The 20,657-nt window shown below is 38.2% G+C and overlaps 1 protein-coding gene across 20 annotated transcripts in view; it reads left to right on the top strand.

Annotated features, from left to right (window-relative positions):
• The window catches only part of MYO3A (myosin IIIA), a 218,021-nt gene that overhangs the window by 192,949 nt on the left and 4,415 nt on the right, over positions 1-20,657 (top strand). For 12 of the 20 annotated variants that reach the window (XR_011433841.1, XR_011433842.1, XM_070254771.1 and 9 more), the window contains 2 exons: positions 13,431-13,537; positions 20,415-20,455. Coding sequence is in view for 18 of the 20 variants with exons in the window: in XM_070254771.1 (XP_070110872.1) it covers positions 13,431-13,537; positions 20,415-20,455 (148 nt within the window). In the remaining 2 variants the exon portion in view is untranslated. The remainder of the gene's footprint in view (positions 1-13,430; positions 13,538-20,414; positions 20,456-20,657) is intronic. The other 8 variants (XM_070254779.1, XM_023632356.2, XM_023632353.2 and 5 more) reach the window with 1 other exon arrangement.

Here is a 20,657-nt window from a genome sequence, read left to right as displayed (position 1 = left end):
CAAAAATTCCTTGAATATTTATAAAAGTTCATGGTAAAATCCAGAATTCCAACTGAGGTTGCAAATTGGGTCAGATATTGCGCGGTCAGTATTTAATCTCTGCAATGGTCTGGATGCATTATGGTACCTTTGGATGTCCTTGTTTTATCTCAGGATAGGCTAACTCCACCCTCAATTTTAGATCCTAGTTTTCTTTATAAAATAGCGTGGGTTTGCCAATCTCCTGACCACGTTTCAACCAAGAATTTCCACCACTGCCCGTTCCCTATTCTTCCAGTTCTGGTGATTTTCCCACATTTATCTTTATCCACCTACAGACATCGCAGACGACCCACAGTATTCAGGTGCACACTTGCTGGAGGGAGGAGATTATGAGTACGCAGTTCGCATGTGTTTATCTTCAAAGTAATTTATGTAGATTACTTTTGTCTTCCTCCAATAGATCGTCAACCCTTTGCAAGCAGGACCGTGCCTGTACTATAGACTCATGTTTCAGTTACCCTAGCACATTTATTCATCGCACAGTAGACGTTCAATAACTGCTTAGTCATTGGCTGGAAAGCTGCCTAATTTCCTCCAAACATTACAGTGGAGCAAAGTATGGCGGCCAGTCGAGTGAAGATTTGAAAATTTGGTTTTTATTAAAACAAAAAGTGAAACATTACATTCTTTAAATGTTCATTTATTTTCGTATGTTGTCTGTTTTGAAACGCCAGTCAGAAAAGAAGGTCTCATAATATAGAGAAGTCCTATCTCCTTAGATAATCAGAACTGCTAACCGTGAAATTTGGACCCTCGAAGTGCAAGCAGCTGACCTCACCTGTGAGGCAGATTTAGTTGATACGCTGTGGCTCCTGTTAGGGTGGGTTCAACAGGCCACCCCTGCAGGACTGTCCTTTGTGGCCAACCATACTCCCCATGAAAAATTTCACTTGGGAAGCCAAAATCAAGCTCATTTGCAAAGAATTCTCTTACTAAAATAAGCCTGAGTCACCTGAAATTTTAATTATCTCACGCTTTTCAGAAATCTACAGGCATCTTCAAATAATTGCTATACCCAGCTTGGTTGTAAGAACTCAGTAAACCTTAGCTGGATTGTGTAAAGTGGCCTGGAAAAGCTTCTTACACATTCTAAAGAAAATCCTAGAAAGCATGGATAATAAGTGATGATAATCTAATTTTTCAAATTAATTTTAACAAACTGTAACCTTATTTTAGAAGATTTCTCTTTCTGTGGGACATGTTTTTAAATGTGCAAAAGTGTCAAGAGTAAAATTATGTCAAAATGAAAACTGAGGAGCTAATTATGAAGTTTTAAAAAAATAAGGTAAGTATCTGAACTATTTATTTTATATTGTTATTTTGATAATATTTGTTATAAATTGAAACTGTACCACATTTTTGTTGAAAGAAATGTAGTATAGAATTTAAATAACTAGAGCATGGCCACTTGATCACAGATCCTAATAAATGCTGTTATATTCATAAGTATACAATGACATAGCGTAATTTCTCCCTGAATGGTGTGCAGAGTCCTCCTTTTGGGGGAATGTTTTTCTTCTTACTTATGGTGCACCTGGCAATTTTTGTTGACCATTGTGAAGAGAAGAAAAAGATTAATTGTAGGACAGATAAACCCTGATAACACAAAAGCATGTTCCCTTTCTCTCCTCTTACAAAGAAGCTGAGTCTCCAACAGGCTGTAATTTTTTAATGATTTGCAAGGTTAACAAGTAAGGATGCTATTAGGACTCCCATGCTTCATTTACATAACATCATCAGTGAATTCCACATCAAATCACAGCAGCCCTTGGCCATGTACACACACAGTAGATATCGTGAAAATACTCTTATGTTGCTTTCAGAGTAAATGTTAGGGAAAAAATAGCAATTTCCCATTTATTTCTAAATTTTTATGGCATTTATATTCATGCAATAACCCTAACATTTTCAGTTATTATGGTGCAGATATGATCTGCTTTGTTTTTGAGATATGCCTATCATTTTGCCTTTGTAATGCTGGCACCTAGAAATGCGTTTTGCAAAACTCTCTAAGAACCTATTTCTACACATATGTATAATCATACTTACATCCATGTGAAAGCCAGGTAGCTCAGATAATGTTGGGTTATATGTTTTATAGGAGTATTTTTTCATTAAGAGTGAAAGTAAAGAGATTTCAGAAGTTACATTGCTATCCAGCCAACATACCTCCCGTGAACACTTATCTTCCCAGGTTTATCTGCTACTCCTTTCTTCATGAGAAGTAACACTAATCCCCCCAAACTCTTGGAAAAACAACAAGCTTCAGTATCCAAAACCAAATTACTTTATGTGCAACCTTACAATTCAGTGAGAATCATTTATTTTTAGCATTTTAATTATATTAAATACTAATCATATAAAGCAGTTTGCCCCATATGAGTTTACACTTGGAAGTATGGATTTCTGATGAGTTAACTAAATTAGTTCAGACAAAACACTGGATCTAGAAGCCTTGGATGGAAACAGCTAAATTTTTTGTACCCAAATTATTTCTCCTCATTCCATAATTTTTTCTGCGCTAAACTACAGAGGGCATGGAGCTAACATGGAAGCAAGAGAGCAATGAACAATATACTTGCTCCCAAGTTCCCATTACATTTTTTGATAAAAATGCACAAAAGAAGATCAACAATGTTAGCAGCACAGGAAACTGCGTTTTTTCTCTACATATTTTGATACCATATCACTTAACTACACAAGATCAATGCAAAAGGAAATTACATAGCATATTTGATAAAATAATATAAGCAACAAGGTAAATTCACATTCAATGTGTTTATTATTTCATATCACATAGAGAAAAATACCTTTTTAAATACCTAGCATTTAAAAAAAAATTTTTCTTATAACCAGACATACCGGGCCAGCCCACAAACTCCCAAAAATCAGAATTGAACCAGGTTACATTTTCTGACCATGAGGCGATTGAGATAGAAGTGGAAAAACAACTCTGCAAATTAAAATTCAATAAGATAATCTGAAGTGAAGAAATTATAATTAAAGGTATAAATTATTTCAAAATAATAAAAATGAGAATAGCCACATATACAAACTATGAATGTAATGCAACCAGGTCTATATTCGTAGGAAAATTCAAATCATTAAATGTTTTCATTATTTATTGAGAGAAAATAATGAAAAATGGATATAAGGTAAGAAATTTAAAAAATATATATTATTCAACCCCAGGAAAAGCAGAAAAGAGAAATAATTACAAAGGCAGAAATACACCAAATATCTAAATGAAGCTAAGATAATGTTTTCTGAAAATGAAACAATAAAATAGATAAATTCCCAACTAATTACCTCAAAAAGAAACCACGAAAAAAATTAGAAATAAGAACAAGATTATAACAACTATAATTGATAATACTAAAATCTTGGCATATTATAAATGCAGTCAATTTCAGAGAGACAATTTGGGTCTGAAAAATAAATTTCTGAAAAGAACTAGTCAATATGACAGTATGTCTGTCAAAGCATTACCTTCAAAAAAAGAATCCAAGAACTCATGGTGTTTCAGGCAATTGCAGTCAAAGTTCATGGAACGGATAATTCCCATACTATGTGATCTGTTTGAGAAAAAAAAGAAAAGTGTGAAAAGTTACCTATTTTATGAAGGTCTTGTACCCTGGAACCAAAGTCTGACAAATAACATTTCAGAGAGAAAGAAAGGAGGAAGGGAGGGAAGGAGCGAGGGAGGGAGAGAAGAAAGAAGAGAGCTATGAGTCAATCTCAGAGATTTAGAGGTAAAACTCCTTAGTACAAGCTAATTGAATGCAATATTACATTTAAAGACTGTCCAAATAACACCTATTAATGTAACACAATATCAAAAGGTCAGAAGGAAAAAGTCATTTTGATAAATGTTGAAACAATTTTCAAAAAATCCAACACCTGGTCCTGATGAAAAGCAAAACTCTTACTAAAGTAAAAATTGAAGGAGATTCTTTAGCAATATGAAGAATATGTTTCTTAAACCAATTGTCAACATCATAATTAACTGTAAAACACTGGAAGCGGTTCCATTAAAAAGCAGGATAAAGATAAGGATGGTGATAACAACATTTGTTGTTATTTGAGAATTTCTAGCTGATACAATAAGACAGTGAGCACAAGTTTCTAAAAGCATAACTATTGAAAAGGAGAAAATAAGATTGTGAAAGTATTAGTAGACAACATGAATTTTGACCTTAAAAATGCAAAGAATGAATCAAAATAATGATTGGTACTAGCAATAGAATTCACGGATATGTAGATATAAATATATAGATATTATTTCCTATAAAGCTTTATAATGGAAAAGAGCTCATTGGAAATAAAAAATATTAATACCTTGAAATAAAGCTAGCAAGAAAACCACAAGAGACAAAAAGAAGAGGTGAATAATGGAATGACACTGTTTTTCTGGATTGGAAGATAAAATATTGTAAACATAACTATTCTAAAATTAGTTTCTAGGTTTAAAAAAAATTGCATTCAATCTCTATGAGATTTTCTTTGGAACTTAAGAAAATGTCCTAAAGATCATTTGTAAATTTCAGGGAAAAAAATATAAATGAGGACTTTCCTTAGTAGATAGTAAAATGAATAATATGAAGCTATAATAATTAAAACCCTATACCTTTGTTACAAAAATCAACCACAGATTAATGGAACAGAATAGATACCCCTAAAATTGGCCCTAGTATTTGTAAAGGCCTGTCACAAAAAGATATACAGCAAACCAATAAGAAATGGATGGATAATGCTTAAAATTTTTCCAATTTGGGAAAAAGAAATAGGATAGTCTTACCTTACGCTGAATGCCCAGATATTTTCCAGATATATTAATGATTTTAATGTAAGAAATGAACCCAAAGAAACCAGATGATATAAACTGAGTGTTTCACAGTCTCTACTTAGGAAAAGACAAAGCATAAGAAGTTATAAAAGGAATTACAAGGGAAAATTGTGATAGATTTGGACTGCGTAAACATTAAAACCTTCTAGAGATTAGAAAGCATCATTAAAAGTTAAAGAGCTAAAGATAAACTGGATAAAATATTTAGAACAAATGGAAAAAGGTTAGCATCTGTAATGTAGAAAGAGCTCCTATAAATCATTAGGAAAAAGATTAACACCCCCGGTGGCAAAGTGGGCACAAGGCACTGATTTATCTATACAAGAACAAATGCAAATGGCAAATAAGTGTATACACAATCACCCTAGAAGGAAAAATTACAAATTAAAACAAGTTACTATTTTTTACTTATCAAAATGGTGAGGATGTAAAAAGCATTTAACAGTGATGAGAATGTGCTAATTTAATTATTCTGAGACACTAATGGTCAGACTGTAAAGAGTCAACATTTTGAAAAGTGATTTGGTATATGTAAAAGAAAAATGAAATAGTTTATATTATTGACCCAGTAAACCCACTTATGAGAACATAGCCTAAAGGAAATCATCAGAGCTGAAAAAGAAAAATTTATGTATATGGCAAAAATAAAATTAGACAAGAAAATGATGAATAAATAATGACACATTCATATATGGAATATTAACAGCCCTTAAAATTCATTTTTCAAAGAATAACCTTGGCGCACTGCCAGCTAATCTAACTATAGCATAAAATATTGCAGAATTGGAATTGGAATACTGTAAATAAGTCAGCTTAATCTTCCCCCACGTGAAGTGGTTCATTAACAAGAACGCCTATGTATAGAGCTCTAGAAAAGCCGAGAGACTGGTGCTCACTCTCCAGTAGAGTGGGTGCTCTCCATCCTTCACTGACTTGGACCTTCAGTGTCCCCTTCTGTATAAAATTAAGAATCTGAATAATATTACTGCAGCCGGGTACAGAGCTTCCACAGCCACGTGGGATAAGACTAGAGTGTCATTTCCAGATATGTCGTCTTTGTTGCCAGCCTGTCTCGAGCCACCGAAAGCTTGCTTGGCATCTCCTCCAGCTGTGCTTGTGACCAGACATGCTCTAATAAGGAATAATGGCTTTTTAAAAATATTGGTATATTTCATCTCCCTTTAATAGGAACCACCTGTCTGTGTGTTATGAAGTATGAGCAGAGGGCAAGAAAAAACTAAATGTTGCTTGTTTAGAATCAGGTAATGTTCTTGTAATCCATGTTTTTAAAAGGCCAATCTGAGAAAATGACTGTGAACAGTTAATAAATAATTTTCTAAAATTTGGCTCCTTGGGAAAAATTAATATGGGTTTCACCTCAGGCTATATACTCAGGTATTTTTTCAGATAGATTAAGATCAATATTCTCCAGGCAGGTGAGCATGTATTTTGATGTCACACTGTCTCCGTAGTCCCATGGACGGTCATACACAGGATGTACGTGTTCACAGTTCAGCATCCTCTATCACTGTCCCCAAAAAAGACGGCACTCTCAAGAGGGCACCATCAGCATCACTGCATGCATGCTCTTCTGCTTCTGCTAGGGCGCCCCCATTGATGACTGTGCACTTGTATGAAAGGTGGCTAGGAATAAGGGTGTAACCTAACCCCAGGGACTAGAACAAAACTAACCAGCCTTTGAGCACTCTAATCCATGACCTCAGCCCAACAGAGGTGACAAAAGTAGATATGTAGTGATCCTGTCCAAGAGACAAATGATAATCCAGAGGGCGTGTCTGTTGGTCTCACCCCACAAACAGAGCTGCTTTATTCTCCTCTGTTTCTCCTGTGACACAACTAGAAGAGACATGAGGGGTAGGCCGAGGACAGTACTTTACCTAAACCTAAGAGTGTAATTGAAAAATTAAATGATCAGTTTTAAAGGTTCTGGATATCAGTGCAACGTACCCAGATCAGAGAGAGGCCAAAAGCTTAAAGCCTGTGACCCATAGGATAAGTACAGGTGTAAGTTGACTCTGGGGCATCGGTGTTCAGTTGGTAGGAAAGGAAGAGCCAAAAGAATCATTTGAGCTGTTCTGAAAGGAGGCAGGGGCTGGTAGCTGCCTATCGAGGTCAAAGGAAGCCTGTGAGTCAGGCCCAGTGAACAGTAAGGCACCCCGATATGTTAAAGGCACTCAGAGCAAGAGAAGACCCTTCCCTTACATCTCTCACCTCGGCACACGCAAGAGAACACAGACGGACCACAGAGTAGAGCAAAGCAAGCAGCCAAATGCAGGGCAACTGTGAGAAATGAAAATGTCTCCTGGAGCTCAGAGCACGAAGCAGTGCAAGGCAGAGAGGACCAGTGCAGAACCAGGAACCAGTTCTCTTCTAGAGTGGCTAGTCTGGCTGAGGGCAGATGAGGTGAAAGGCAGAAACTGCAGCTTCTGGAAGGCAGGTTGCAACCGTGACTGGAGAGAATCCTGCCTTTGACAAGCAGTCATGAATATTCCTCCCTTCTAAGATTTCCTGTAGGCCACTGTATTGCTTAAAGTTCACAGACTGTCAGGAGTAAATGGAAATTTACAAAAACTAAAAAATTGATTTCTTAAAGAAGAAATTACAGGAACATAAGTGCATTTCTGTTCTGCTAATATCTAATTTAGACATGTGATATTTATGTAAATTGTACTCTGCATGTACACTTAAACAAAATTTGTGTAATTATCATTAAAATCAGAATAATACTAAAATGTAATTTTCTAAAGCAAATACCAGCAATGAGTTTTAAATCTGTCTTCTTTCTTCTGAATGCAAAATCTTGAGATGTTTGTTCATTATTAAAAAAAAAGTGATTTCCTGGTAAACTAAAACGCTTAATTAAATTATTGCCAGAACTACAATATAAATAAATATTTCACCTTCTGGCTATTTAATATAGCAGTAACCTTTACAAGCTAATATTTGTCGTGCACATCACACAAAATAGTCACAAACCTAATTTGGCTACTGCCAACATTGATATGCTGCTGATAATTTGTGATTATAAATGTTTATGTCACTTTTGTAATTAAGGGGTTGGAATGACATTAGCAGACAGTGTCTGTACTCCCCCAAAGGAACAAAAATTTAGAGGGCAAAATAATCTTATGCCTTTTTGAAATATTTGTATGCTGGGAAGTTTGCTCTTCAAAAATACAAAATAGTCTGGGGAAATTTAATCTGGGCAATCAGACCCTGTTGAATACATTCATCAATAATTGTCACTTTCTGGCTGCCCACTTTGCATGGCGATATCCTAAGTGAGGCCCCCTTTAAGAATAATCTTCAGATTATCCTAGTGAAGAAAAAAGGCCAGTAAATTAACACTGAAGCATATTCTGCCAGATATGAGAATTAAACAGAAATTCTGAAAACTCCATGCATTTTAACATTTTTTATCTGTATAATATACACATACTCGCACGCATATTTATAATTTTACACAAATGCGACCGTACCATACATTCCAGGATTCTTTTTAATGCACTGTTTTTTCATGTTCTCTTCTTTTCCTGTTTCCTTCCACCTGTTCTCCCCCCGCAACCCACATTCCTCTCGCTTCAAGGGAACCCTTACTTTAGAACAGGCATTCTCGCATATTTTTCGCAGGTGTGCATACATGCACTTATACATGCATACACATGTAGAGCTTTTTGTCACTGTTTTCTATAAATAGGATCATAGTATAAATACTAATACATCTTGCTTTTCTCCTTCAATCCCTTGGCAGGAATCCCTGCACCAACTGGAATAGCTATAATTCATTCATTTTAATGATTATATACTATTCTCTGTATGGATCACAATAATTTATATAACCTTTTCCCTATTGTTAGATTCTCTCTTTCAATTTTTTGCCACTATGAAAAATCTTGCAGTAGACATCTTTGAAAATGTCCTTGTACACTAGGATTTTAATTTTATGGCATAGGTCCCCAGAGGTAGGGTTATTGAGTTGGAAGGTATTTCTGGTTTTGATAGACTGCTTTCCTAAAAGTCCCTAACCATTGACATTTTCGTCAACAATTTGTGAGAATACACGTTTTCTGACATCCTGTCCAGCAGTGTCATTCTTCTTTTTAATCTTTGCTCACATATCTGAAGTAAAATGATATTTCATTGTGATTTTAATTTATATTTCCTTGTCTGCTAGCAAGCTCCAGTGTCTTCCCACGCTAATTGGCTTTTTGGATTTGCTCATCTTGAACTTCCTGTTTATATCGTCTGCCCATTTTTCTGTTGGTCTGTATTTTTGTAATCATTTGCTAGCACTCTTATGTGTTACCAACCCTTTATTTGTCATCTGTGTTGTAAATATAGTTTTCCAAATCTATCATGTCTTTTGACTTTGTTGCCATATTAAGATTTTCATTTATTTATTTTTTTAATTTCTTTTTCTCCCCAAATCCCCCCAGTACATAGTTGTATATTTTAGTTGTGGGTCCTTCTAGTGGGATGCCACCTCAACATGGCCCAATGAGGAGTGCCATGTCCGCACCCAGGATCTGAACCTGCGAAACCCTGGGCCATCAAAGCGGAGGGAACAAACCCAACCACTCGGCCACGGGGCCGGCTCCTCATTTATTTTTTAATAGGCAAATATGCCTACCTTTTTTATGACTTCTGAATTTTGGTTAAGCCATTTGTACCCCTAGATTGTTCAAGAAGTCTTCTGGATTCTCTTTCAAGAGTCCTGTTGGTTCTTTTATTTACATTTATCTTTAAAGCATCAGGGATTTGTTTTTATATCTGGCAACAGTGGTGATCCAGTTAACAAACGTATATTAGTATCTACTTTTCACTTAGCACTGTGTCTCTAAGCTAAAATGGAATCAATCAAACCTCTTAGCATCTCCAAACACCTGCCACATGCAGGAGGCATCGAAACCTAAGACATGATCTCCACCATCCAAAAACGTATGGCCCCCCTATTAAAAAAATCACAGGGGAAAATAGTAAGGTTTTACATTATTTTGCTAGGGCTTCCATAACAAAATTGAACAGACCAGGTGGCTTAAACAGCATTAATATATTTCCTCACAGTCTGGAGGCTAGAAGTCCAAGATCAAGGAGTTAACAGGTTTGGTTTCTTCTGAGGCCTCTCTCCTTGGCTTGTAGGTGGTTCTCTTCTCCTGTCTTTGCATTCTTCCCTTTGTGTCAGTCTGTATCCTAATAATTAAATCTCCTCTTATCATGACACTGATCATATTGGATTAGGGCCCACCCTAATGACCTCACTTTATAGACCCTTTCTCCAAATACAGTCATATTCTGAGGGGTTAGGGACTGGGGGTTAGGATTTCAACATATGAATTTTGAGGGGACATAATTCAGCCCATATCATGTTTCAAATGATTTGTACCGCCTGGAAGTACAGTTGGTGTTCACATGAGTGGCAGATCACTGGACAGTCAGTGAAAGCTTTGTGGAAGAGAGAGGACTGGAGACAGGCATCAAAGGATGCTTAAGACGTCAGTGAGGCTTTGAAAAGCTTTTCTACGGGAAGATGAGAATAAGCAAAGTGATAGCTATAAACATGGTGTGTCTGGGCTCCAATGAGGTAAGTAGGCCGACCAGGGGAGATAGTCCATTTTGTGGGAAGTGGGAAATAAAATTGTCACTGCTGAGACTGTAAGTAATCTGGATTTAGGAGAAGTTTAGGCTTAATGAAGAAGGAAAAAAGAAACATCATAAATTTTTGAAAAATGAAGTTTCATAATTAAAGTGGTATTTAAGGAAGGAAAATCTGGTTTTCATTTATGAGATAAGACATAGAGACCAGATTGAGACTGCCATGATTATTAAAGGAGTAGCTTAGCCCGGAGTAGTAGCAATGATAAATGAGAGGAAATGGTGGATAAATATTAAACATTCCAAAGAATGTATCAAAAAATCGACAGAAGTTGATGATTGCCTGTTTATAAGAAATGAAGAAAAGGGATAAAGCAAAGGTGACATCGATATTTTGAACCTGGGGAACAGAAATAAAGGTGCCATTGAGCTTGTGGTATACAGAATCCTGGATGGAGAAGAAAGGTGACCAGTGGTTCATTTGAGTCTGAGAGTTTGAGATAGAAATATTCAGGCGGGAATGAGAAATTAGGGCAGGGGCTCTGGTGAAGTGAGAGGGTGAAACCTGGTGTGTGTAAGGAAGTCACAGGTCTGGAGTACACTGTGCAAAGTGCAAGGAGCTGGGAGGGGGTGACTCAGCCCAGGAAGCAAAGGAAACATTTACTCATCCAGCAAAGTTTTATTAAGCATTTGCTATGTGTCAAGCATTTCGTTAAGTGCCAGGAATGCAAAGATAAATAAGATAAGGTGTCTGCCCTCAGAAACCTCATCCTCAGTCGTGAAGACAAGGGTGGTCGATAACGTTAAATGAAGAAGAAGTCCAAGATAAGCAGGACAGATAAATGACTTTTGGATCTGTCGATAAAGTAGTCACCCTTGACCTTCTAGAAGGCAGCTTTAATAGAGTCTTGGTAATAGAAATCAGATTGAATGGGGAACATTTGATGAGAAAATGGAGACAAGAGCAAGACTTCCTTTATTCCTGGAATCTGTTTTGTTTTTCACTCTCCAGACTTTTTGCCACCTTCAATTTCATTAGTTTCTGTTACATAGTAATGTTCTGATATTTTAATTCGGACTTTAAATAATATTGAAGTCAAGTTAACAGGTAGTCTTAGGTCACTTTCATGTTTCTAAAAACATAATAACTTGATACTATATTTTTATGTTTCTTACCATTCAGATTCAAATGAGTAATAGAAGTGGATGTGATCAATACCTTTTAAAATGATAACACTTTGCAAGAGCCGAGAGGGGCTAGTTAATAATCAGCCCTGGGAGAGATGATTAGTAAGGAGAAAGAAAAAAATAAAGACCACTGTTTATGGTGTTGGCAAGAAGTCAGGTTTTACCATGTTTCCTGTGTCCGTGACAGTCGGAGACAGGATCCAGACTCGGCTCCAATACTTGGATTCCTTCCACTTCTGTCTGTTCCTGTGGAGAAGAGAGGAGAGAGAGAACGGGAGATGAACCTCCAGAGACTGATTGGGAAAGTGCTTTCACTCCTCCTATTACTAATCTCTGTTAACATGGTCTCATTAACAAAGATCTCATTTTCTTTTGTTTTATTCAAAAAAAGACAGTAATGTATGATTGTTGTGGTTTTCTCTGATTAGCGTTGTTCCATGCATCACACCTCTGTGAAGTACTCCCAACTAGCTGATCTGTCTTTGTCATCCAGGAATTCCCATCAATTTTGAAATGAATGAGCTGAGTAATGTTAGAATGTGAATGCTGTGGTGCTAAGTATGTCCACCCAGTGGGCCGGGCATGGGGCTAGAAAGGTAGACATCTGTGAGTCTCCGTCCTGGTTGAATCTGGTTTAGACTGCCGTTACAGTTGTTTACACATAGTGAGTAAGCGCTAAATGTTCATTGATTTGATTCTGTTTGACTTGATTTGATTAGTATGGTTTCGAGCAATTCAGTTTCTCTGTGTATTTCTACATCTAAGAATTAGATCAGATTAATCATTACTGCCCCTTTACTGTATGGAGTAATGATCTACTTGCCCTTAAAGCCCAGCTAAGAAATGAATGCTCAGGTATCTGCTGAATGTAGGCCATTCTCCAGTAAGCACCCCTTCCTGACTCCCACCCTGATCTTTATGTATCTATGGAGCAGATATCCTGGCACAAACGCAGTCAGGGGATGGGATGGTCAAGAATTGTGAAAAATAGACAGAAATACTTCATGAGAGGCCTCTTAGCTCTGTAAATATAAAGCCGCTTGTAATGAGCACTAACGACCAAACGTGTAGATCATCAGAAGTTCTGATGATGTTGCTCCAGCTTTGAGAACTTGGCTGTATTGACAGAAAGAGCAGAAAAAGATGACGCACTTTATTCTTTCTTGGTCAAGGTTTGTAAAGTCAGATAGGAAGATTCTAATAGTTTGAGGTTCTAAGTTTTGGTGGCAGAATAGATTAGGCATTTAGAAAAGAGTCCAGCCTGCAAATGGGCAGTCTCCTTGTTTGGGCCACAATGTTTGAGGTGGGACTTGAAATAAAGATCAGGGGGTGCTTGATGGATAGGTCTCTGTGTAAGGCGGGTGCTTGGGGGATGGGGAGTGGACAGCAAGAGTCTATGAGCATAATAACCCTTTTTAAAGATTTTCTGGCAGCTTTGACTCCTTTCCCTATCCCCGCTCTGAACTGCTATATCCTATTCCACATCACCAAACTATGCATTTCTTTCCTCCCTCGTCTTTCTTTCCCTTACCTCTCAAAGTCCTAGACCACCAGACAATCAGAAGGAAGCACATGGTGAAGAATATGATAAGGGTTGGTTGGGTGAATGAAGGTATTTCCTCTTTCTCCCCACCTTAGACCCAGTTGTTTGTATATAATTTCTTATTTACCCCAAAAGGAAAACATTGCTTGATAATAGTCTTCGTAATTGAGTACTTGTTTATGATCCCCTTTCTTGTAGGTATCTCTAAAGGAGGAGAGCCAAAAATATTGAGACCCCCAAGACGGCCCCGGAAGCCCAAAACATTAAATAACCCTGAGGACTCCACATACTATTATCTGCTACATGTAAGTGGCTCGCTCTTATTATCAGCTGGGAGCCATGGCATCCACTAAGGACCAGTGTGAACACTGTGACCACACTAGGCCTGTCAAAACAGAGGGCTCAGTTTGGTTTCTGCTTGCCTGCTCCTTCCCTGCTTGAGTATCTGGGCACTTGGCTCTACTCCAGCTCCTCTTCCTCATGAGCCAAGCCTCTCCCACAGTCCTGCAAACTCCATGACCTCCCAGCAGTTTCCTCTGCTGGTCCATTACTCTGAGCTGATGTGCAGATATCAACCCAGAAAGAGAAGTGCATCATAGCAGGAGCTCTCCAGAGAGGGACCTTAATGTCAGTGGGTGAGTTATGGTGAAAGTAGAAGAAAGGGAAGGAGCCGGGGAAGGACACATTTATTGAGTACCTTTTAGATTCCAGGAATAGAGTGAGGAGTGCTCATATCCATTGTGATATCTAATCCTAGAAACAGCCCTTAAGGTGGTACCCCATCTCACAGATCAGGACTCTGAGATAGATAAGGCACTTAACTGTCAGAGCTGTTAATTGTATTGAGGTCTTCTGATCCACAGCTCCTGCTCACTCACAGTATGCAGCATAAGAGCTCATTGGCATCACCCCTACCAGCCTGCCCTTCCTCTCACGTTCCTGTTCTCTGTGAATGCCACCATCATCCACTTGGTTACCTAAACTAAGAACCTGGGAGTCATGCTGGATCTTGCCCTCTCTCTCTAATACCTGACATCTAATCAGTCATTCAGAAGTGTGGCTTCTACTGGCAAAGGCTCGCTCCAACTCATCTCCCTCCTCTAACCACACAGCAACCACTCTAGTTTAGATCATCATCATTCCTCACCTGGACTATTTCAGGCCCCACCTAACTGCCTCTAATCTCAGCCTCTCCAGCCCATACCAGAAAATTTCTCTAAACCGTAAATTTGATTGTGTTCCTTCCTTGATGTATTCTTTAATAGGTCAGCAGTTCCTTCAGCATAAAGTCCAGACCCTTATGAGGCCTTCCTCACTGCACCTGGAACTGCTCTTCAGCCTCCTCTCCTGGCCTTCATGTCTACTAGCCATCGTTAACTGCTTGAAACGTTCATCCTCCTGATCCTTTGCAGCTGCGGTTCCTTCCTTGTGCAATACTTATTCACTCTTCCCCTTCCCGCTGCCACAGTGAGAGAGCAGCAATTCTCTGTGCCCCGACAGAAGCCAGAGAATGTTTTCCATCAGTTGGAATTAAGTTTCCCACCTTCCAGGCAGAAACTGGAGCTCCTGCTTGACTCCCAACCAACCAGTCTCCTAGTCCTCTCCCCCCTCCCTGGTGATTTCTCTTCAGTTTCTTTACAAGGCTCCTCTCCCTCTTGGTGTTGCCCAGCATTCAATCTTAGGATCTCTTCTCTCATTACCGTTGGACAATCTCATGGCCTCAATTACTACTGAGCCCTGAATCTTTACCTCTAGCTCAGATCTCTCTCTCTTGCTCCAGACCCAAATATCAGACTGGCTAATGTTTGTTTTACATATTCCACATGGATGCACAAAGGCATCCATACGTATATATACATGCACACACATACATCCCATGGGTACACACACTGGCACACACTGACACACATGCACACAGAGCTTTATTGAGACATAAGTCACATGCCCTACAATTCACATACCTAAAATATACAATTAAATGGTTTTCGTTATATTCACTGAGTTGTACGGCCATCAACAAAATCAGTTTTAGAACATTTTCATCATCCCAAAAAGAAACTCTATATCCATAAGCAGCCACGCCCCATCCCCCAACCCCCCAGCCCTAGGCGACCACTAAGCTACTTTCTGTCTCTCCAGAGTTGCGTATTCTGGGCATTTTATATAAATAGAATCACACACGATGTGGTTTTTTGTGAATGACCAACTGTTTTTACAAACCAGTAATCTGAATATTATGCTAACACCTCCCTCTCTCTCCCATCTTCCATATCCAAAAAGCTGCCTCTTAAATATGTCTTGAGTTTCTCTGTTTCTCTCCACACCCTGTGCCAACAGCCTCCTCCAGACTAGCATTTCTGGGTGGTATTTCTGTATCACTCCTCTTACTGCTTTCTTGTTTTGGCCCCTCCTGATTAACACATCTTCCACCCTGTAGCTGGAGTTGTGTTTCTAAAATTAACATCTGATCATGCTACTCTTTGATGGAAAACCTTTTCCTTATTTCCCACCGTCCTACGATATGAAGGCCTGTCAAAATCTGGGCCTTGCTTACCTTTGCAACCTCAGCTCTTGATACTCATCCGCCCCTTCAAATGCTGTACCCCAGCCATTCCATCTCATTAACCTGTTTCTGTTCTTCAAATGGTCCATAGGCATTTATCTTTGGATACACTCTTTCCTCAGCCTAGAACACACGTCCTTTTTCTGTTCTCACTTTGTGTGGCTAAAATGCCTCCAGCCTAGATGTCTTTTTCTTCAGGAAGCCTTCTTGACACTCCCAAATCCCAAAGGAGCTCTTTCTATATCCTCCCTAAGCAGCCCATACTTCCCTGTTATCACACTTTATCACACTGAAGACTGATGGATGTGGTTTTCATGAGGTCAGGGCATTTGGCTGTTGCAGTTAACTTGACACGTAGTAGGCATGTGGTCAATATTTGTGGTATGAATGAGTGCAGTGAAATATAATTAGGAGTAAATCAAGGAAGTAGAAAATTCCAGATAGCTGCATTTGACTGTTACTTTATAAAAATCTTGATAAAGATTTTTTTCTACACTGCTAAAAATAAAGCAAGTAGTCTGATATTTGTTTATGTAGTTAAATAGAAATGGCAGCAGAGAACAAGATTAGAAATTACCAAGCATTCCCTGTTAGCCCTGAACATAAGTAGTAAATGATGCCCAATGACCTTTATTAACTGCAGCTGAAATGACAATTGATTGTGATGGCCTCAACCACAGATACCATCCTCGATATGAGAAATTACAAGAGACTTTGAAATAAGGTGAAATGTTTATTTCTAACAACCAACCAGTCAGTGAGAGTTATCGAGCAGATTTTGAGCCTCACAAATGAGTCCCTGCCCCCCAAGAAGCTTACTTTGTCATCATACTATTATTTTTAAAGAATATAATGTGTTTTAAAGCACCTTAAGTTGTTAGTGACTGAAATCCTTTTTATAACACTGAGTCTTGAAATTTGTGGCTTCAGTGAAAAATAAAACACAGAAAACTAGTGTATTTATTATAAGTGAAAACACACCATGTGCTCATATTTATCCGGGCCTTACCTGGATTCAGGGTGTTAGAAGTAAGTGAAATTTATAGCTATGATGGGGCACCACTCCTTTTAACTATCAAAATACTTTCTGTAATTTTAAATGGTTTTCATGGAAATCTTTCTAAAATATATTATACTGCACATTTTAAACCTTTTCTTGATGACCCAAGGTTGCTGTTGTGAGCAAAAATGTTTATACTTTGTTCAGATCTATGCTTACCAGAGAGGCTCCCTGATGGCCGTGTGCAAGGCAGCACCCCACCTCGCTGCATCCTCCTGGACCTGCCTCATGTTTTTCAGGGCATTTATAAGTATTTATCTATCTATTTGTCTCCTGCCTGACTCTCCCCTGCAGCGCATATGCTCTATGAAGGCAGGGACTTGCTCAGTGTCACACCCACTGTTGCTGGAACAGTGTGTTGCTCATAACCACAAGACTATTTGGTAAATAACACACTACGTAGTATATTATCCCTGGGGGCTGCCAAGCTGTGGAAGTGACCTGCCTCACACTTGCCCAACACAAACAGCTGTGCTCTCAGTTGTTTTACCTATGTTTTTAGCTTTTGTTTCTCCTTGGATGTCACTTCTTACTATGGTCACTTTGACTGCCTTAACATCAATACCAGCTCTCTTCTGTGATTCGATACTCTTAGTCTCTTCCATCTGGGAAATATTGCTATTGTTGTGTCCAAAATAAGAGTAGGCTGAGCCTCAGAAGCATGCCTGTGGAGGAGAGAACGTTAGCCAAGCACACACACCCTGTTGTGATGGTGTGTGGTCTGATGCTGTGTGACGTAATGGTATGTTGGAATGGTATGGAATGGTGTGTTGGGATGGTGTGTTGGAATGGTGTGTGGTGCATGCTCTGACACTCAGGAGCTGTGCAGCCATCAGCAAAAGTGACTCAGGGCCAACAGTTTCCTCCAAAAATGAGTAATTGAACACAGTCATATCAAAGGTCCCTTCCACTTTTATTATTTTCTCCAGTACTTTCCCTGAACCACAGCAGTAAGTAGTTTGGCCACTCCAAGGTCTTTTTTGTTCCTATGTTTTGGCTACTTTCTTCCTGCTTGTGAAGACCGTAAATAAATAGCATATTTCCAAAGGAGATGTAAGATTGTATCCACCATGACGTAATGGATATGAATTTTAAAGTTTGTCATAAAATGCCTTTCCTTATGTCTGGTGGGACGGGGAGGGAGTGTGATGTAGCTAACGGAGGAACAGGTTCTTTGGAGTCCTCTGAGCCAAGACCTCTGTTCTTTCAAAGGCCTCCTCAACAAATACCCTCACCGGAAAGTCTCCTCCTTGGGTTATCTTTATCTCCTTCTCTTTCTCTCTTCTTTACTCCAGTTCCACAAGAAGCTACCAAAGGACATTTGCTTCTTTATCTTCATTTCAAATTTCAAGTTGTCATTTGTAATTTCAAAACTATAATTGAAAACATTGTTTGTCTTAGCAGGAAATGCTCCTAATATAAAATGCATATTATATCCTCTCCCATGAGGTACCCTGTCCTTCCTTCCTTCATGATGAGGAATACAGCTCTGTGCTTCTCTTTTAGGCTTAGCCACTAGGAAACAGAGACAAATGTATTCTCCCTCTTAACACACTTTTGTCCTCTTTGTTCCTTATTTAAACTTCTATTTTATTACCTTGATTGTATAATTGCTTCTATTAAAACCATCTTAAATAATTTTTGGGAAAAATATATTATTGGATTATATTCCATTAGAATATTCTAGCACAGGCCAAGAGTGAAATAAGCCTGGACAGTATTTCCTCTTCTAAGAATTCCTGTAACTGAGAACCAACTTATATACACCATCTCCCAGAAAGAAATGCTGATCTAGAATAAAAAGGGGTCCTCACCAGCTTGAGAATTCAAGGGCAGAACATTATTTGACTTTTGGTGGTATAAAAGGGATCTCTGTCACTCAACATCATGCCATCAAGTAAGCATAACTTTGGATTGTAGAAAATTGTTACCAAGATCAAGAGAAACTTTTTTTCAGATAATAGATCAAGGAGTCAGGACCTCCCATCATATTAAAACAACAACAAATACCACAACAAACACCACCCTGGTCCCGGGGATCATAACTGGACCACTAAGGTACCTATGCTAGTAATATAATCATTTGTAAGCACCTCCTAGCCTAGGGCATTGGACCAAGAATCTGAAGTAATAGGAAATGAGGAGGAGGACAGGAATGTAATTGGTGTCCTGCCCCTTACACTGTTTCCTGAATGGGCTACTCCCAGACCTCATGCATTTAAACATTCCCTTCTACCTCATCCACCCACTAAAATCCTGACAAATAAGAATAAAGGAAACTATGCACTATTTGACTCATCTGACATTTAGTGTATTATAAATGATAAATCATGAGAAAAAATGATTTAATGTGTCTAAAAATACTGGGGAAAACTCTCAATATTTGCACACCATTATTGATTGCTGTTTTTATTATCTTGCACTTTTATGGTGCCAGCCAATTTGGTATCTACATTAGGGTTTCCACAATTATAATATCCTCAGCTTGTTCAAGGTGGTTTGTTTTCTCAGCCTAAAAGACATATATGCTCTTGCAACGTATAAATATATGAGCTCAAATATATTGAGCTAGCACACAGTGAAATACAGCACTAATGTTACAATACAAAAGGTAATGTCACTTTGTATATAAGACAAGATGACATGCCATTTTGTTAGTGTTTAGATTGAAGTATTGGTTAAAATATATCTGATTACGGGGCTGGCCCCGTGGCCGAGTGGTTAAGTTCGCGCGCTCCGCTGCAGGCGGCCCAGTGTTTCGTTGGTTCGAATCCTGGGTGCGGACATGGCACTGCTCATCAAACCACGCTGAGGCAGCGTCCCACACGCCACAACTAGAACGACCCACAACGAAGAATATACAACTATGTACTGGGGGCTTTGGGGAGAAAAAGGGGAAAAAAAAATAAAATCTTTATAAAAAAAAAAAAAAATATATCTGATTACTTCTATACTTAAATATTCTAATTTGTGCCCTGATACATAAAGTTTTCAACTGTGAAAACATTTTGCCAATGAACGTATATATCGTCTGTGCTGCTACTTTTAAGCCATAAAAATGGGCTCCTCCAGGTTAATGAAGTCACCTTTCCATCCTTTTGTGGACTGCTGCACCTGCCCCCACTGGCCATCATCTGCTTTACCTGCAGACCAGGATGACATGTAAGCAAGACGTCAAAGAAGCCTCATTAACCGGCCTGAATCACCACTGCACTTGTGATAGATGGATGGATTTTCTGGAAATTCTAACATTTTGTTCCCATTTGTAGGGTGGACAGACCTTATGTAATCTTATGTGTACTGGCCACTGTGTGGTAAATTCTTCTTTCACATAGAATGCAAAGATTAATTCCAGTCCAGTCCTGGTAAAAATAATAACAAATTCATAATTAGTGCATACATTATATTTCTTTAGATTTTAAAAATATTATATCCACTTGCTTAGTCCTGAATTAGCTTTATAAGAATATGTACTTACATATTAAGATTATGGTAATATATAAATTACATTAAGATCATACTATTCCATAGATTTTAAAAATTTTTCTATTCCCTTTAGAAGTCAATCCAAGAAGAAAAACGAAGACCAAGGAAAGATAGGTAAATATTATTTATAGATTTCAATAAGTCATCTTATCAAACCAAAATATAAATCTGTATGTTCAAATTATGATTAAAAATCACCTATTTTTGTGGATAGATTTGGAAAGTGGAGTGCTCCCAATACATTTGTATTATAAATATGTGATGTATATGTAATTTATAAGGTCTTTCCTATTGGAAATATACTGAGCTAGCACAT

The sequence above is a fragment of the Equus caballus genome, chromosome 29 (genome assembly GCF_041296265.1).
Source record: "Equus caballus isolate H_3958 breed thoroughbred chromosome 29, TB-T2T, whole genome shotgun sequence".
NCBI classification, from domain to species: domain Eukaryota; kingdom Metazoa; phylum Chordata; class Mammalia; order Perissodactyla; family Equidae; genus Equus; species Equus caballus.
Note: the sequence above shows the minus strand (reverse complement) of the source record. Positions and strands in the feature narration are given on the sequence as shown.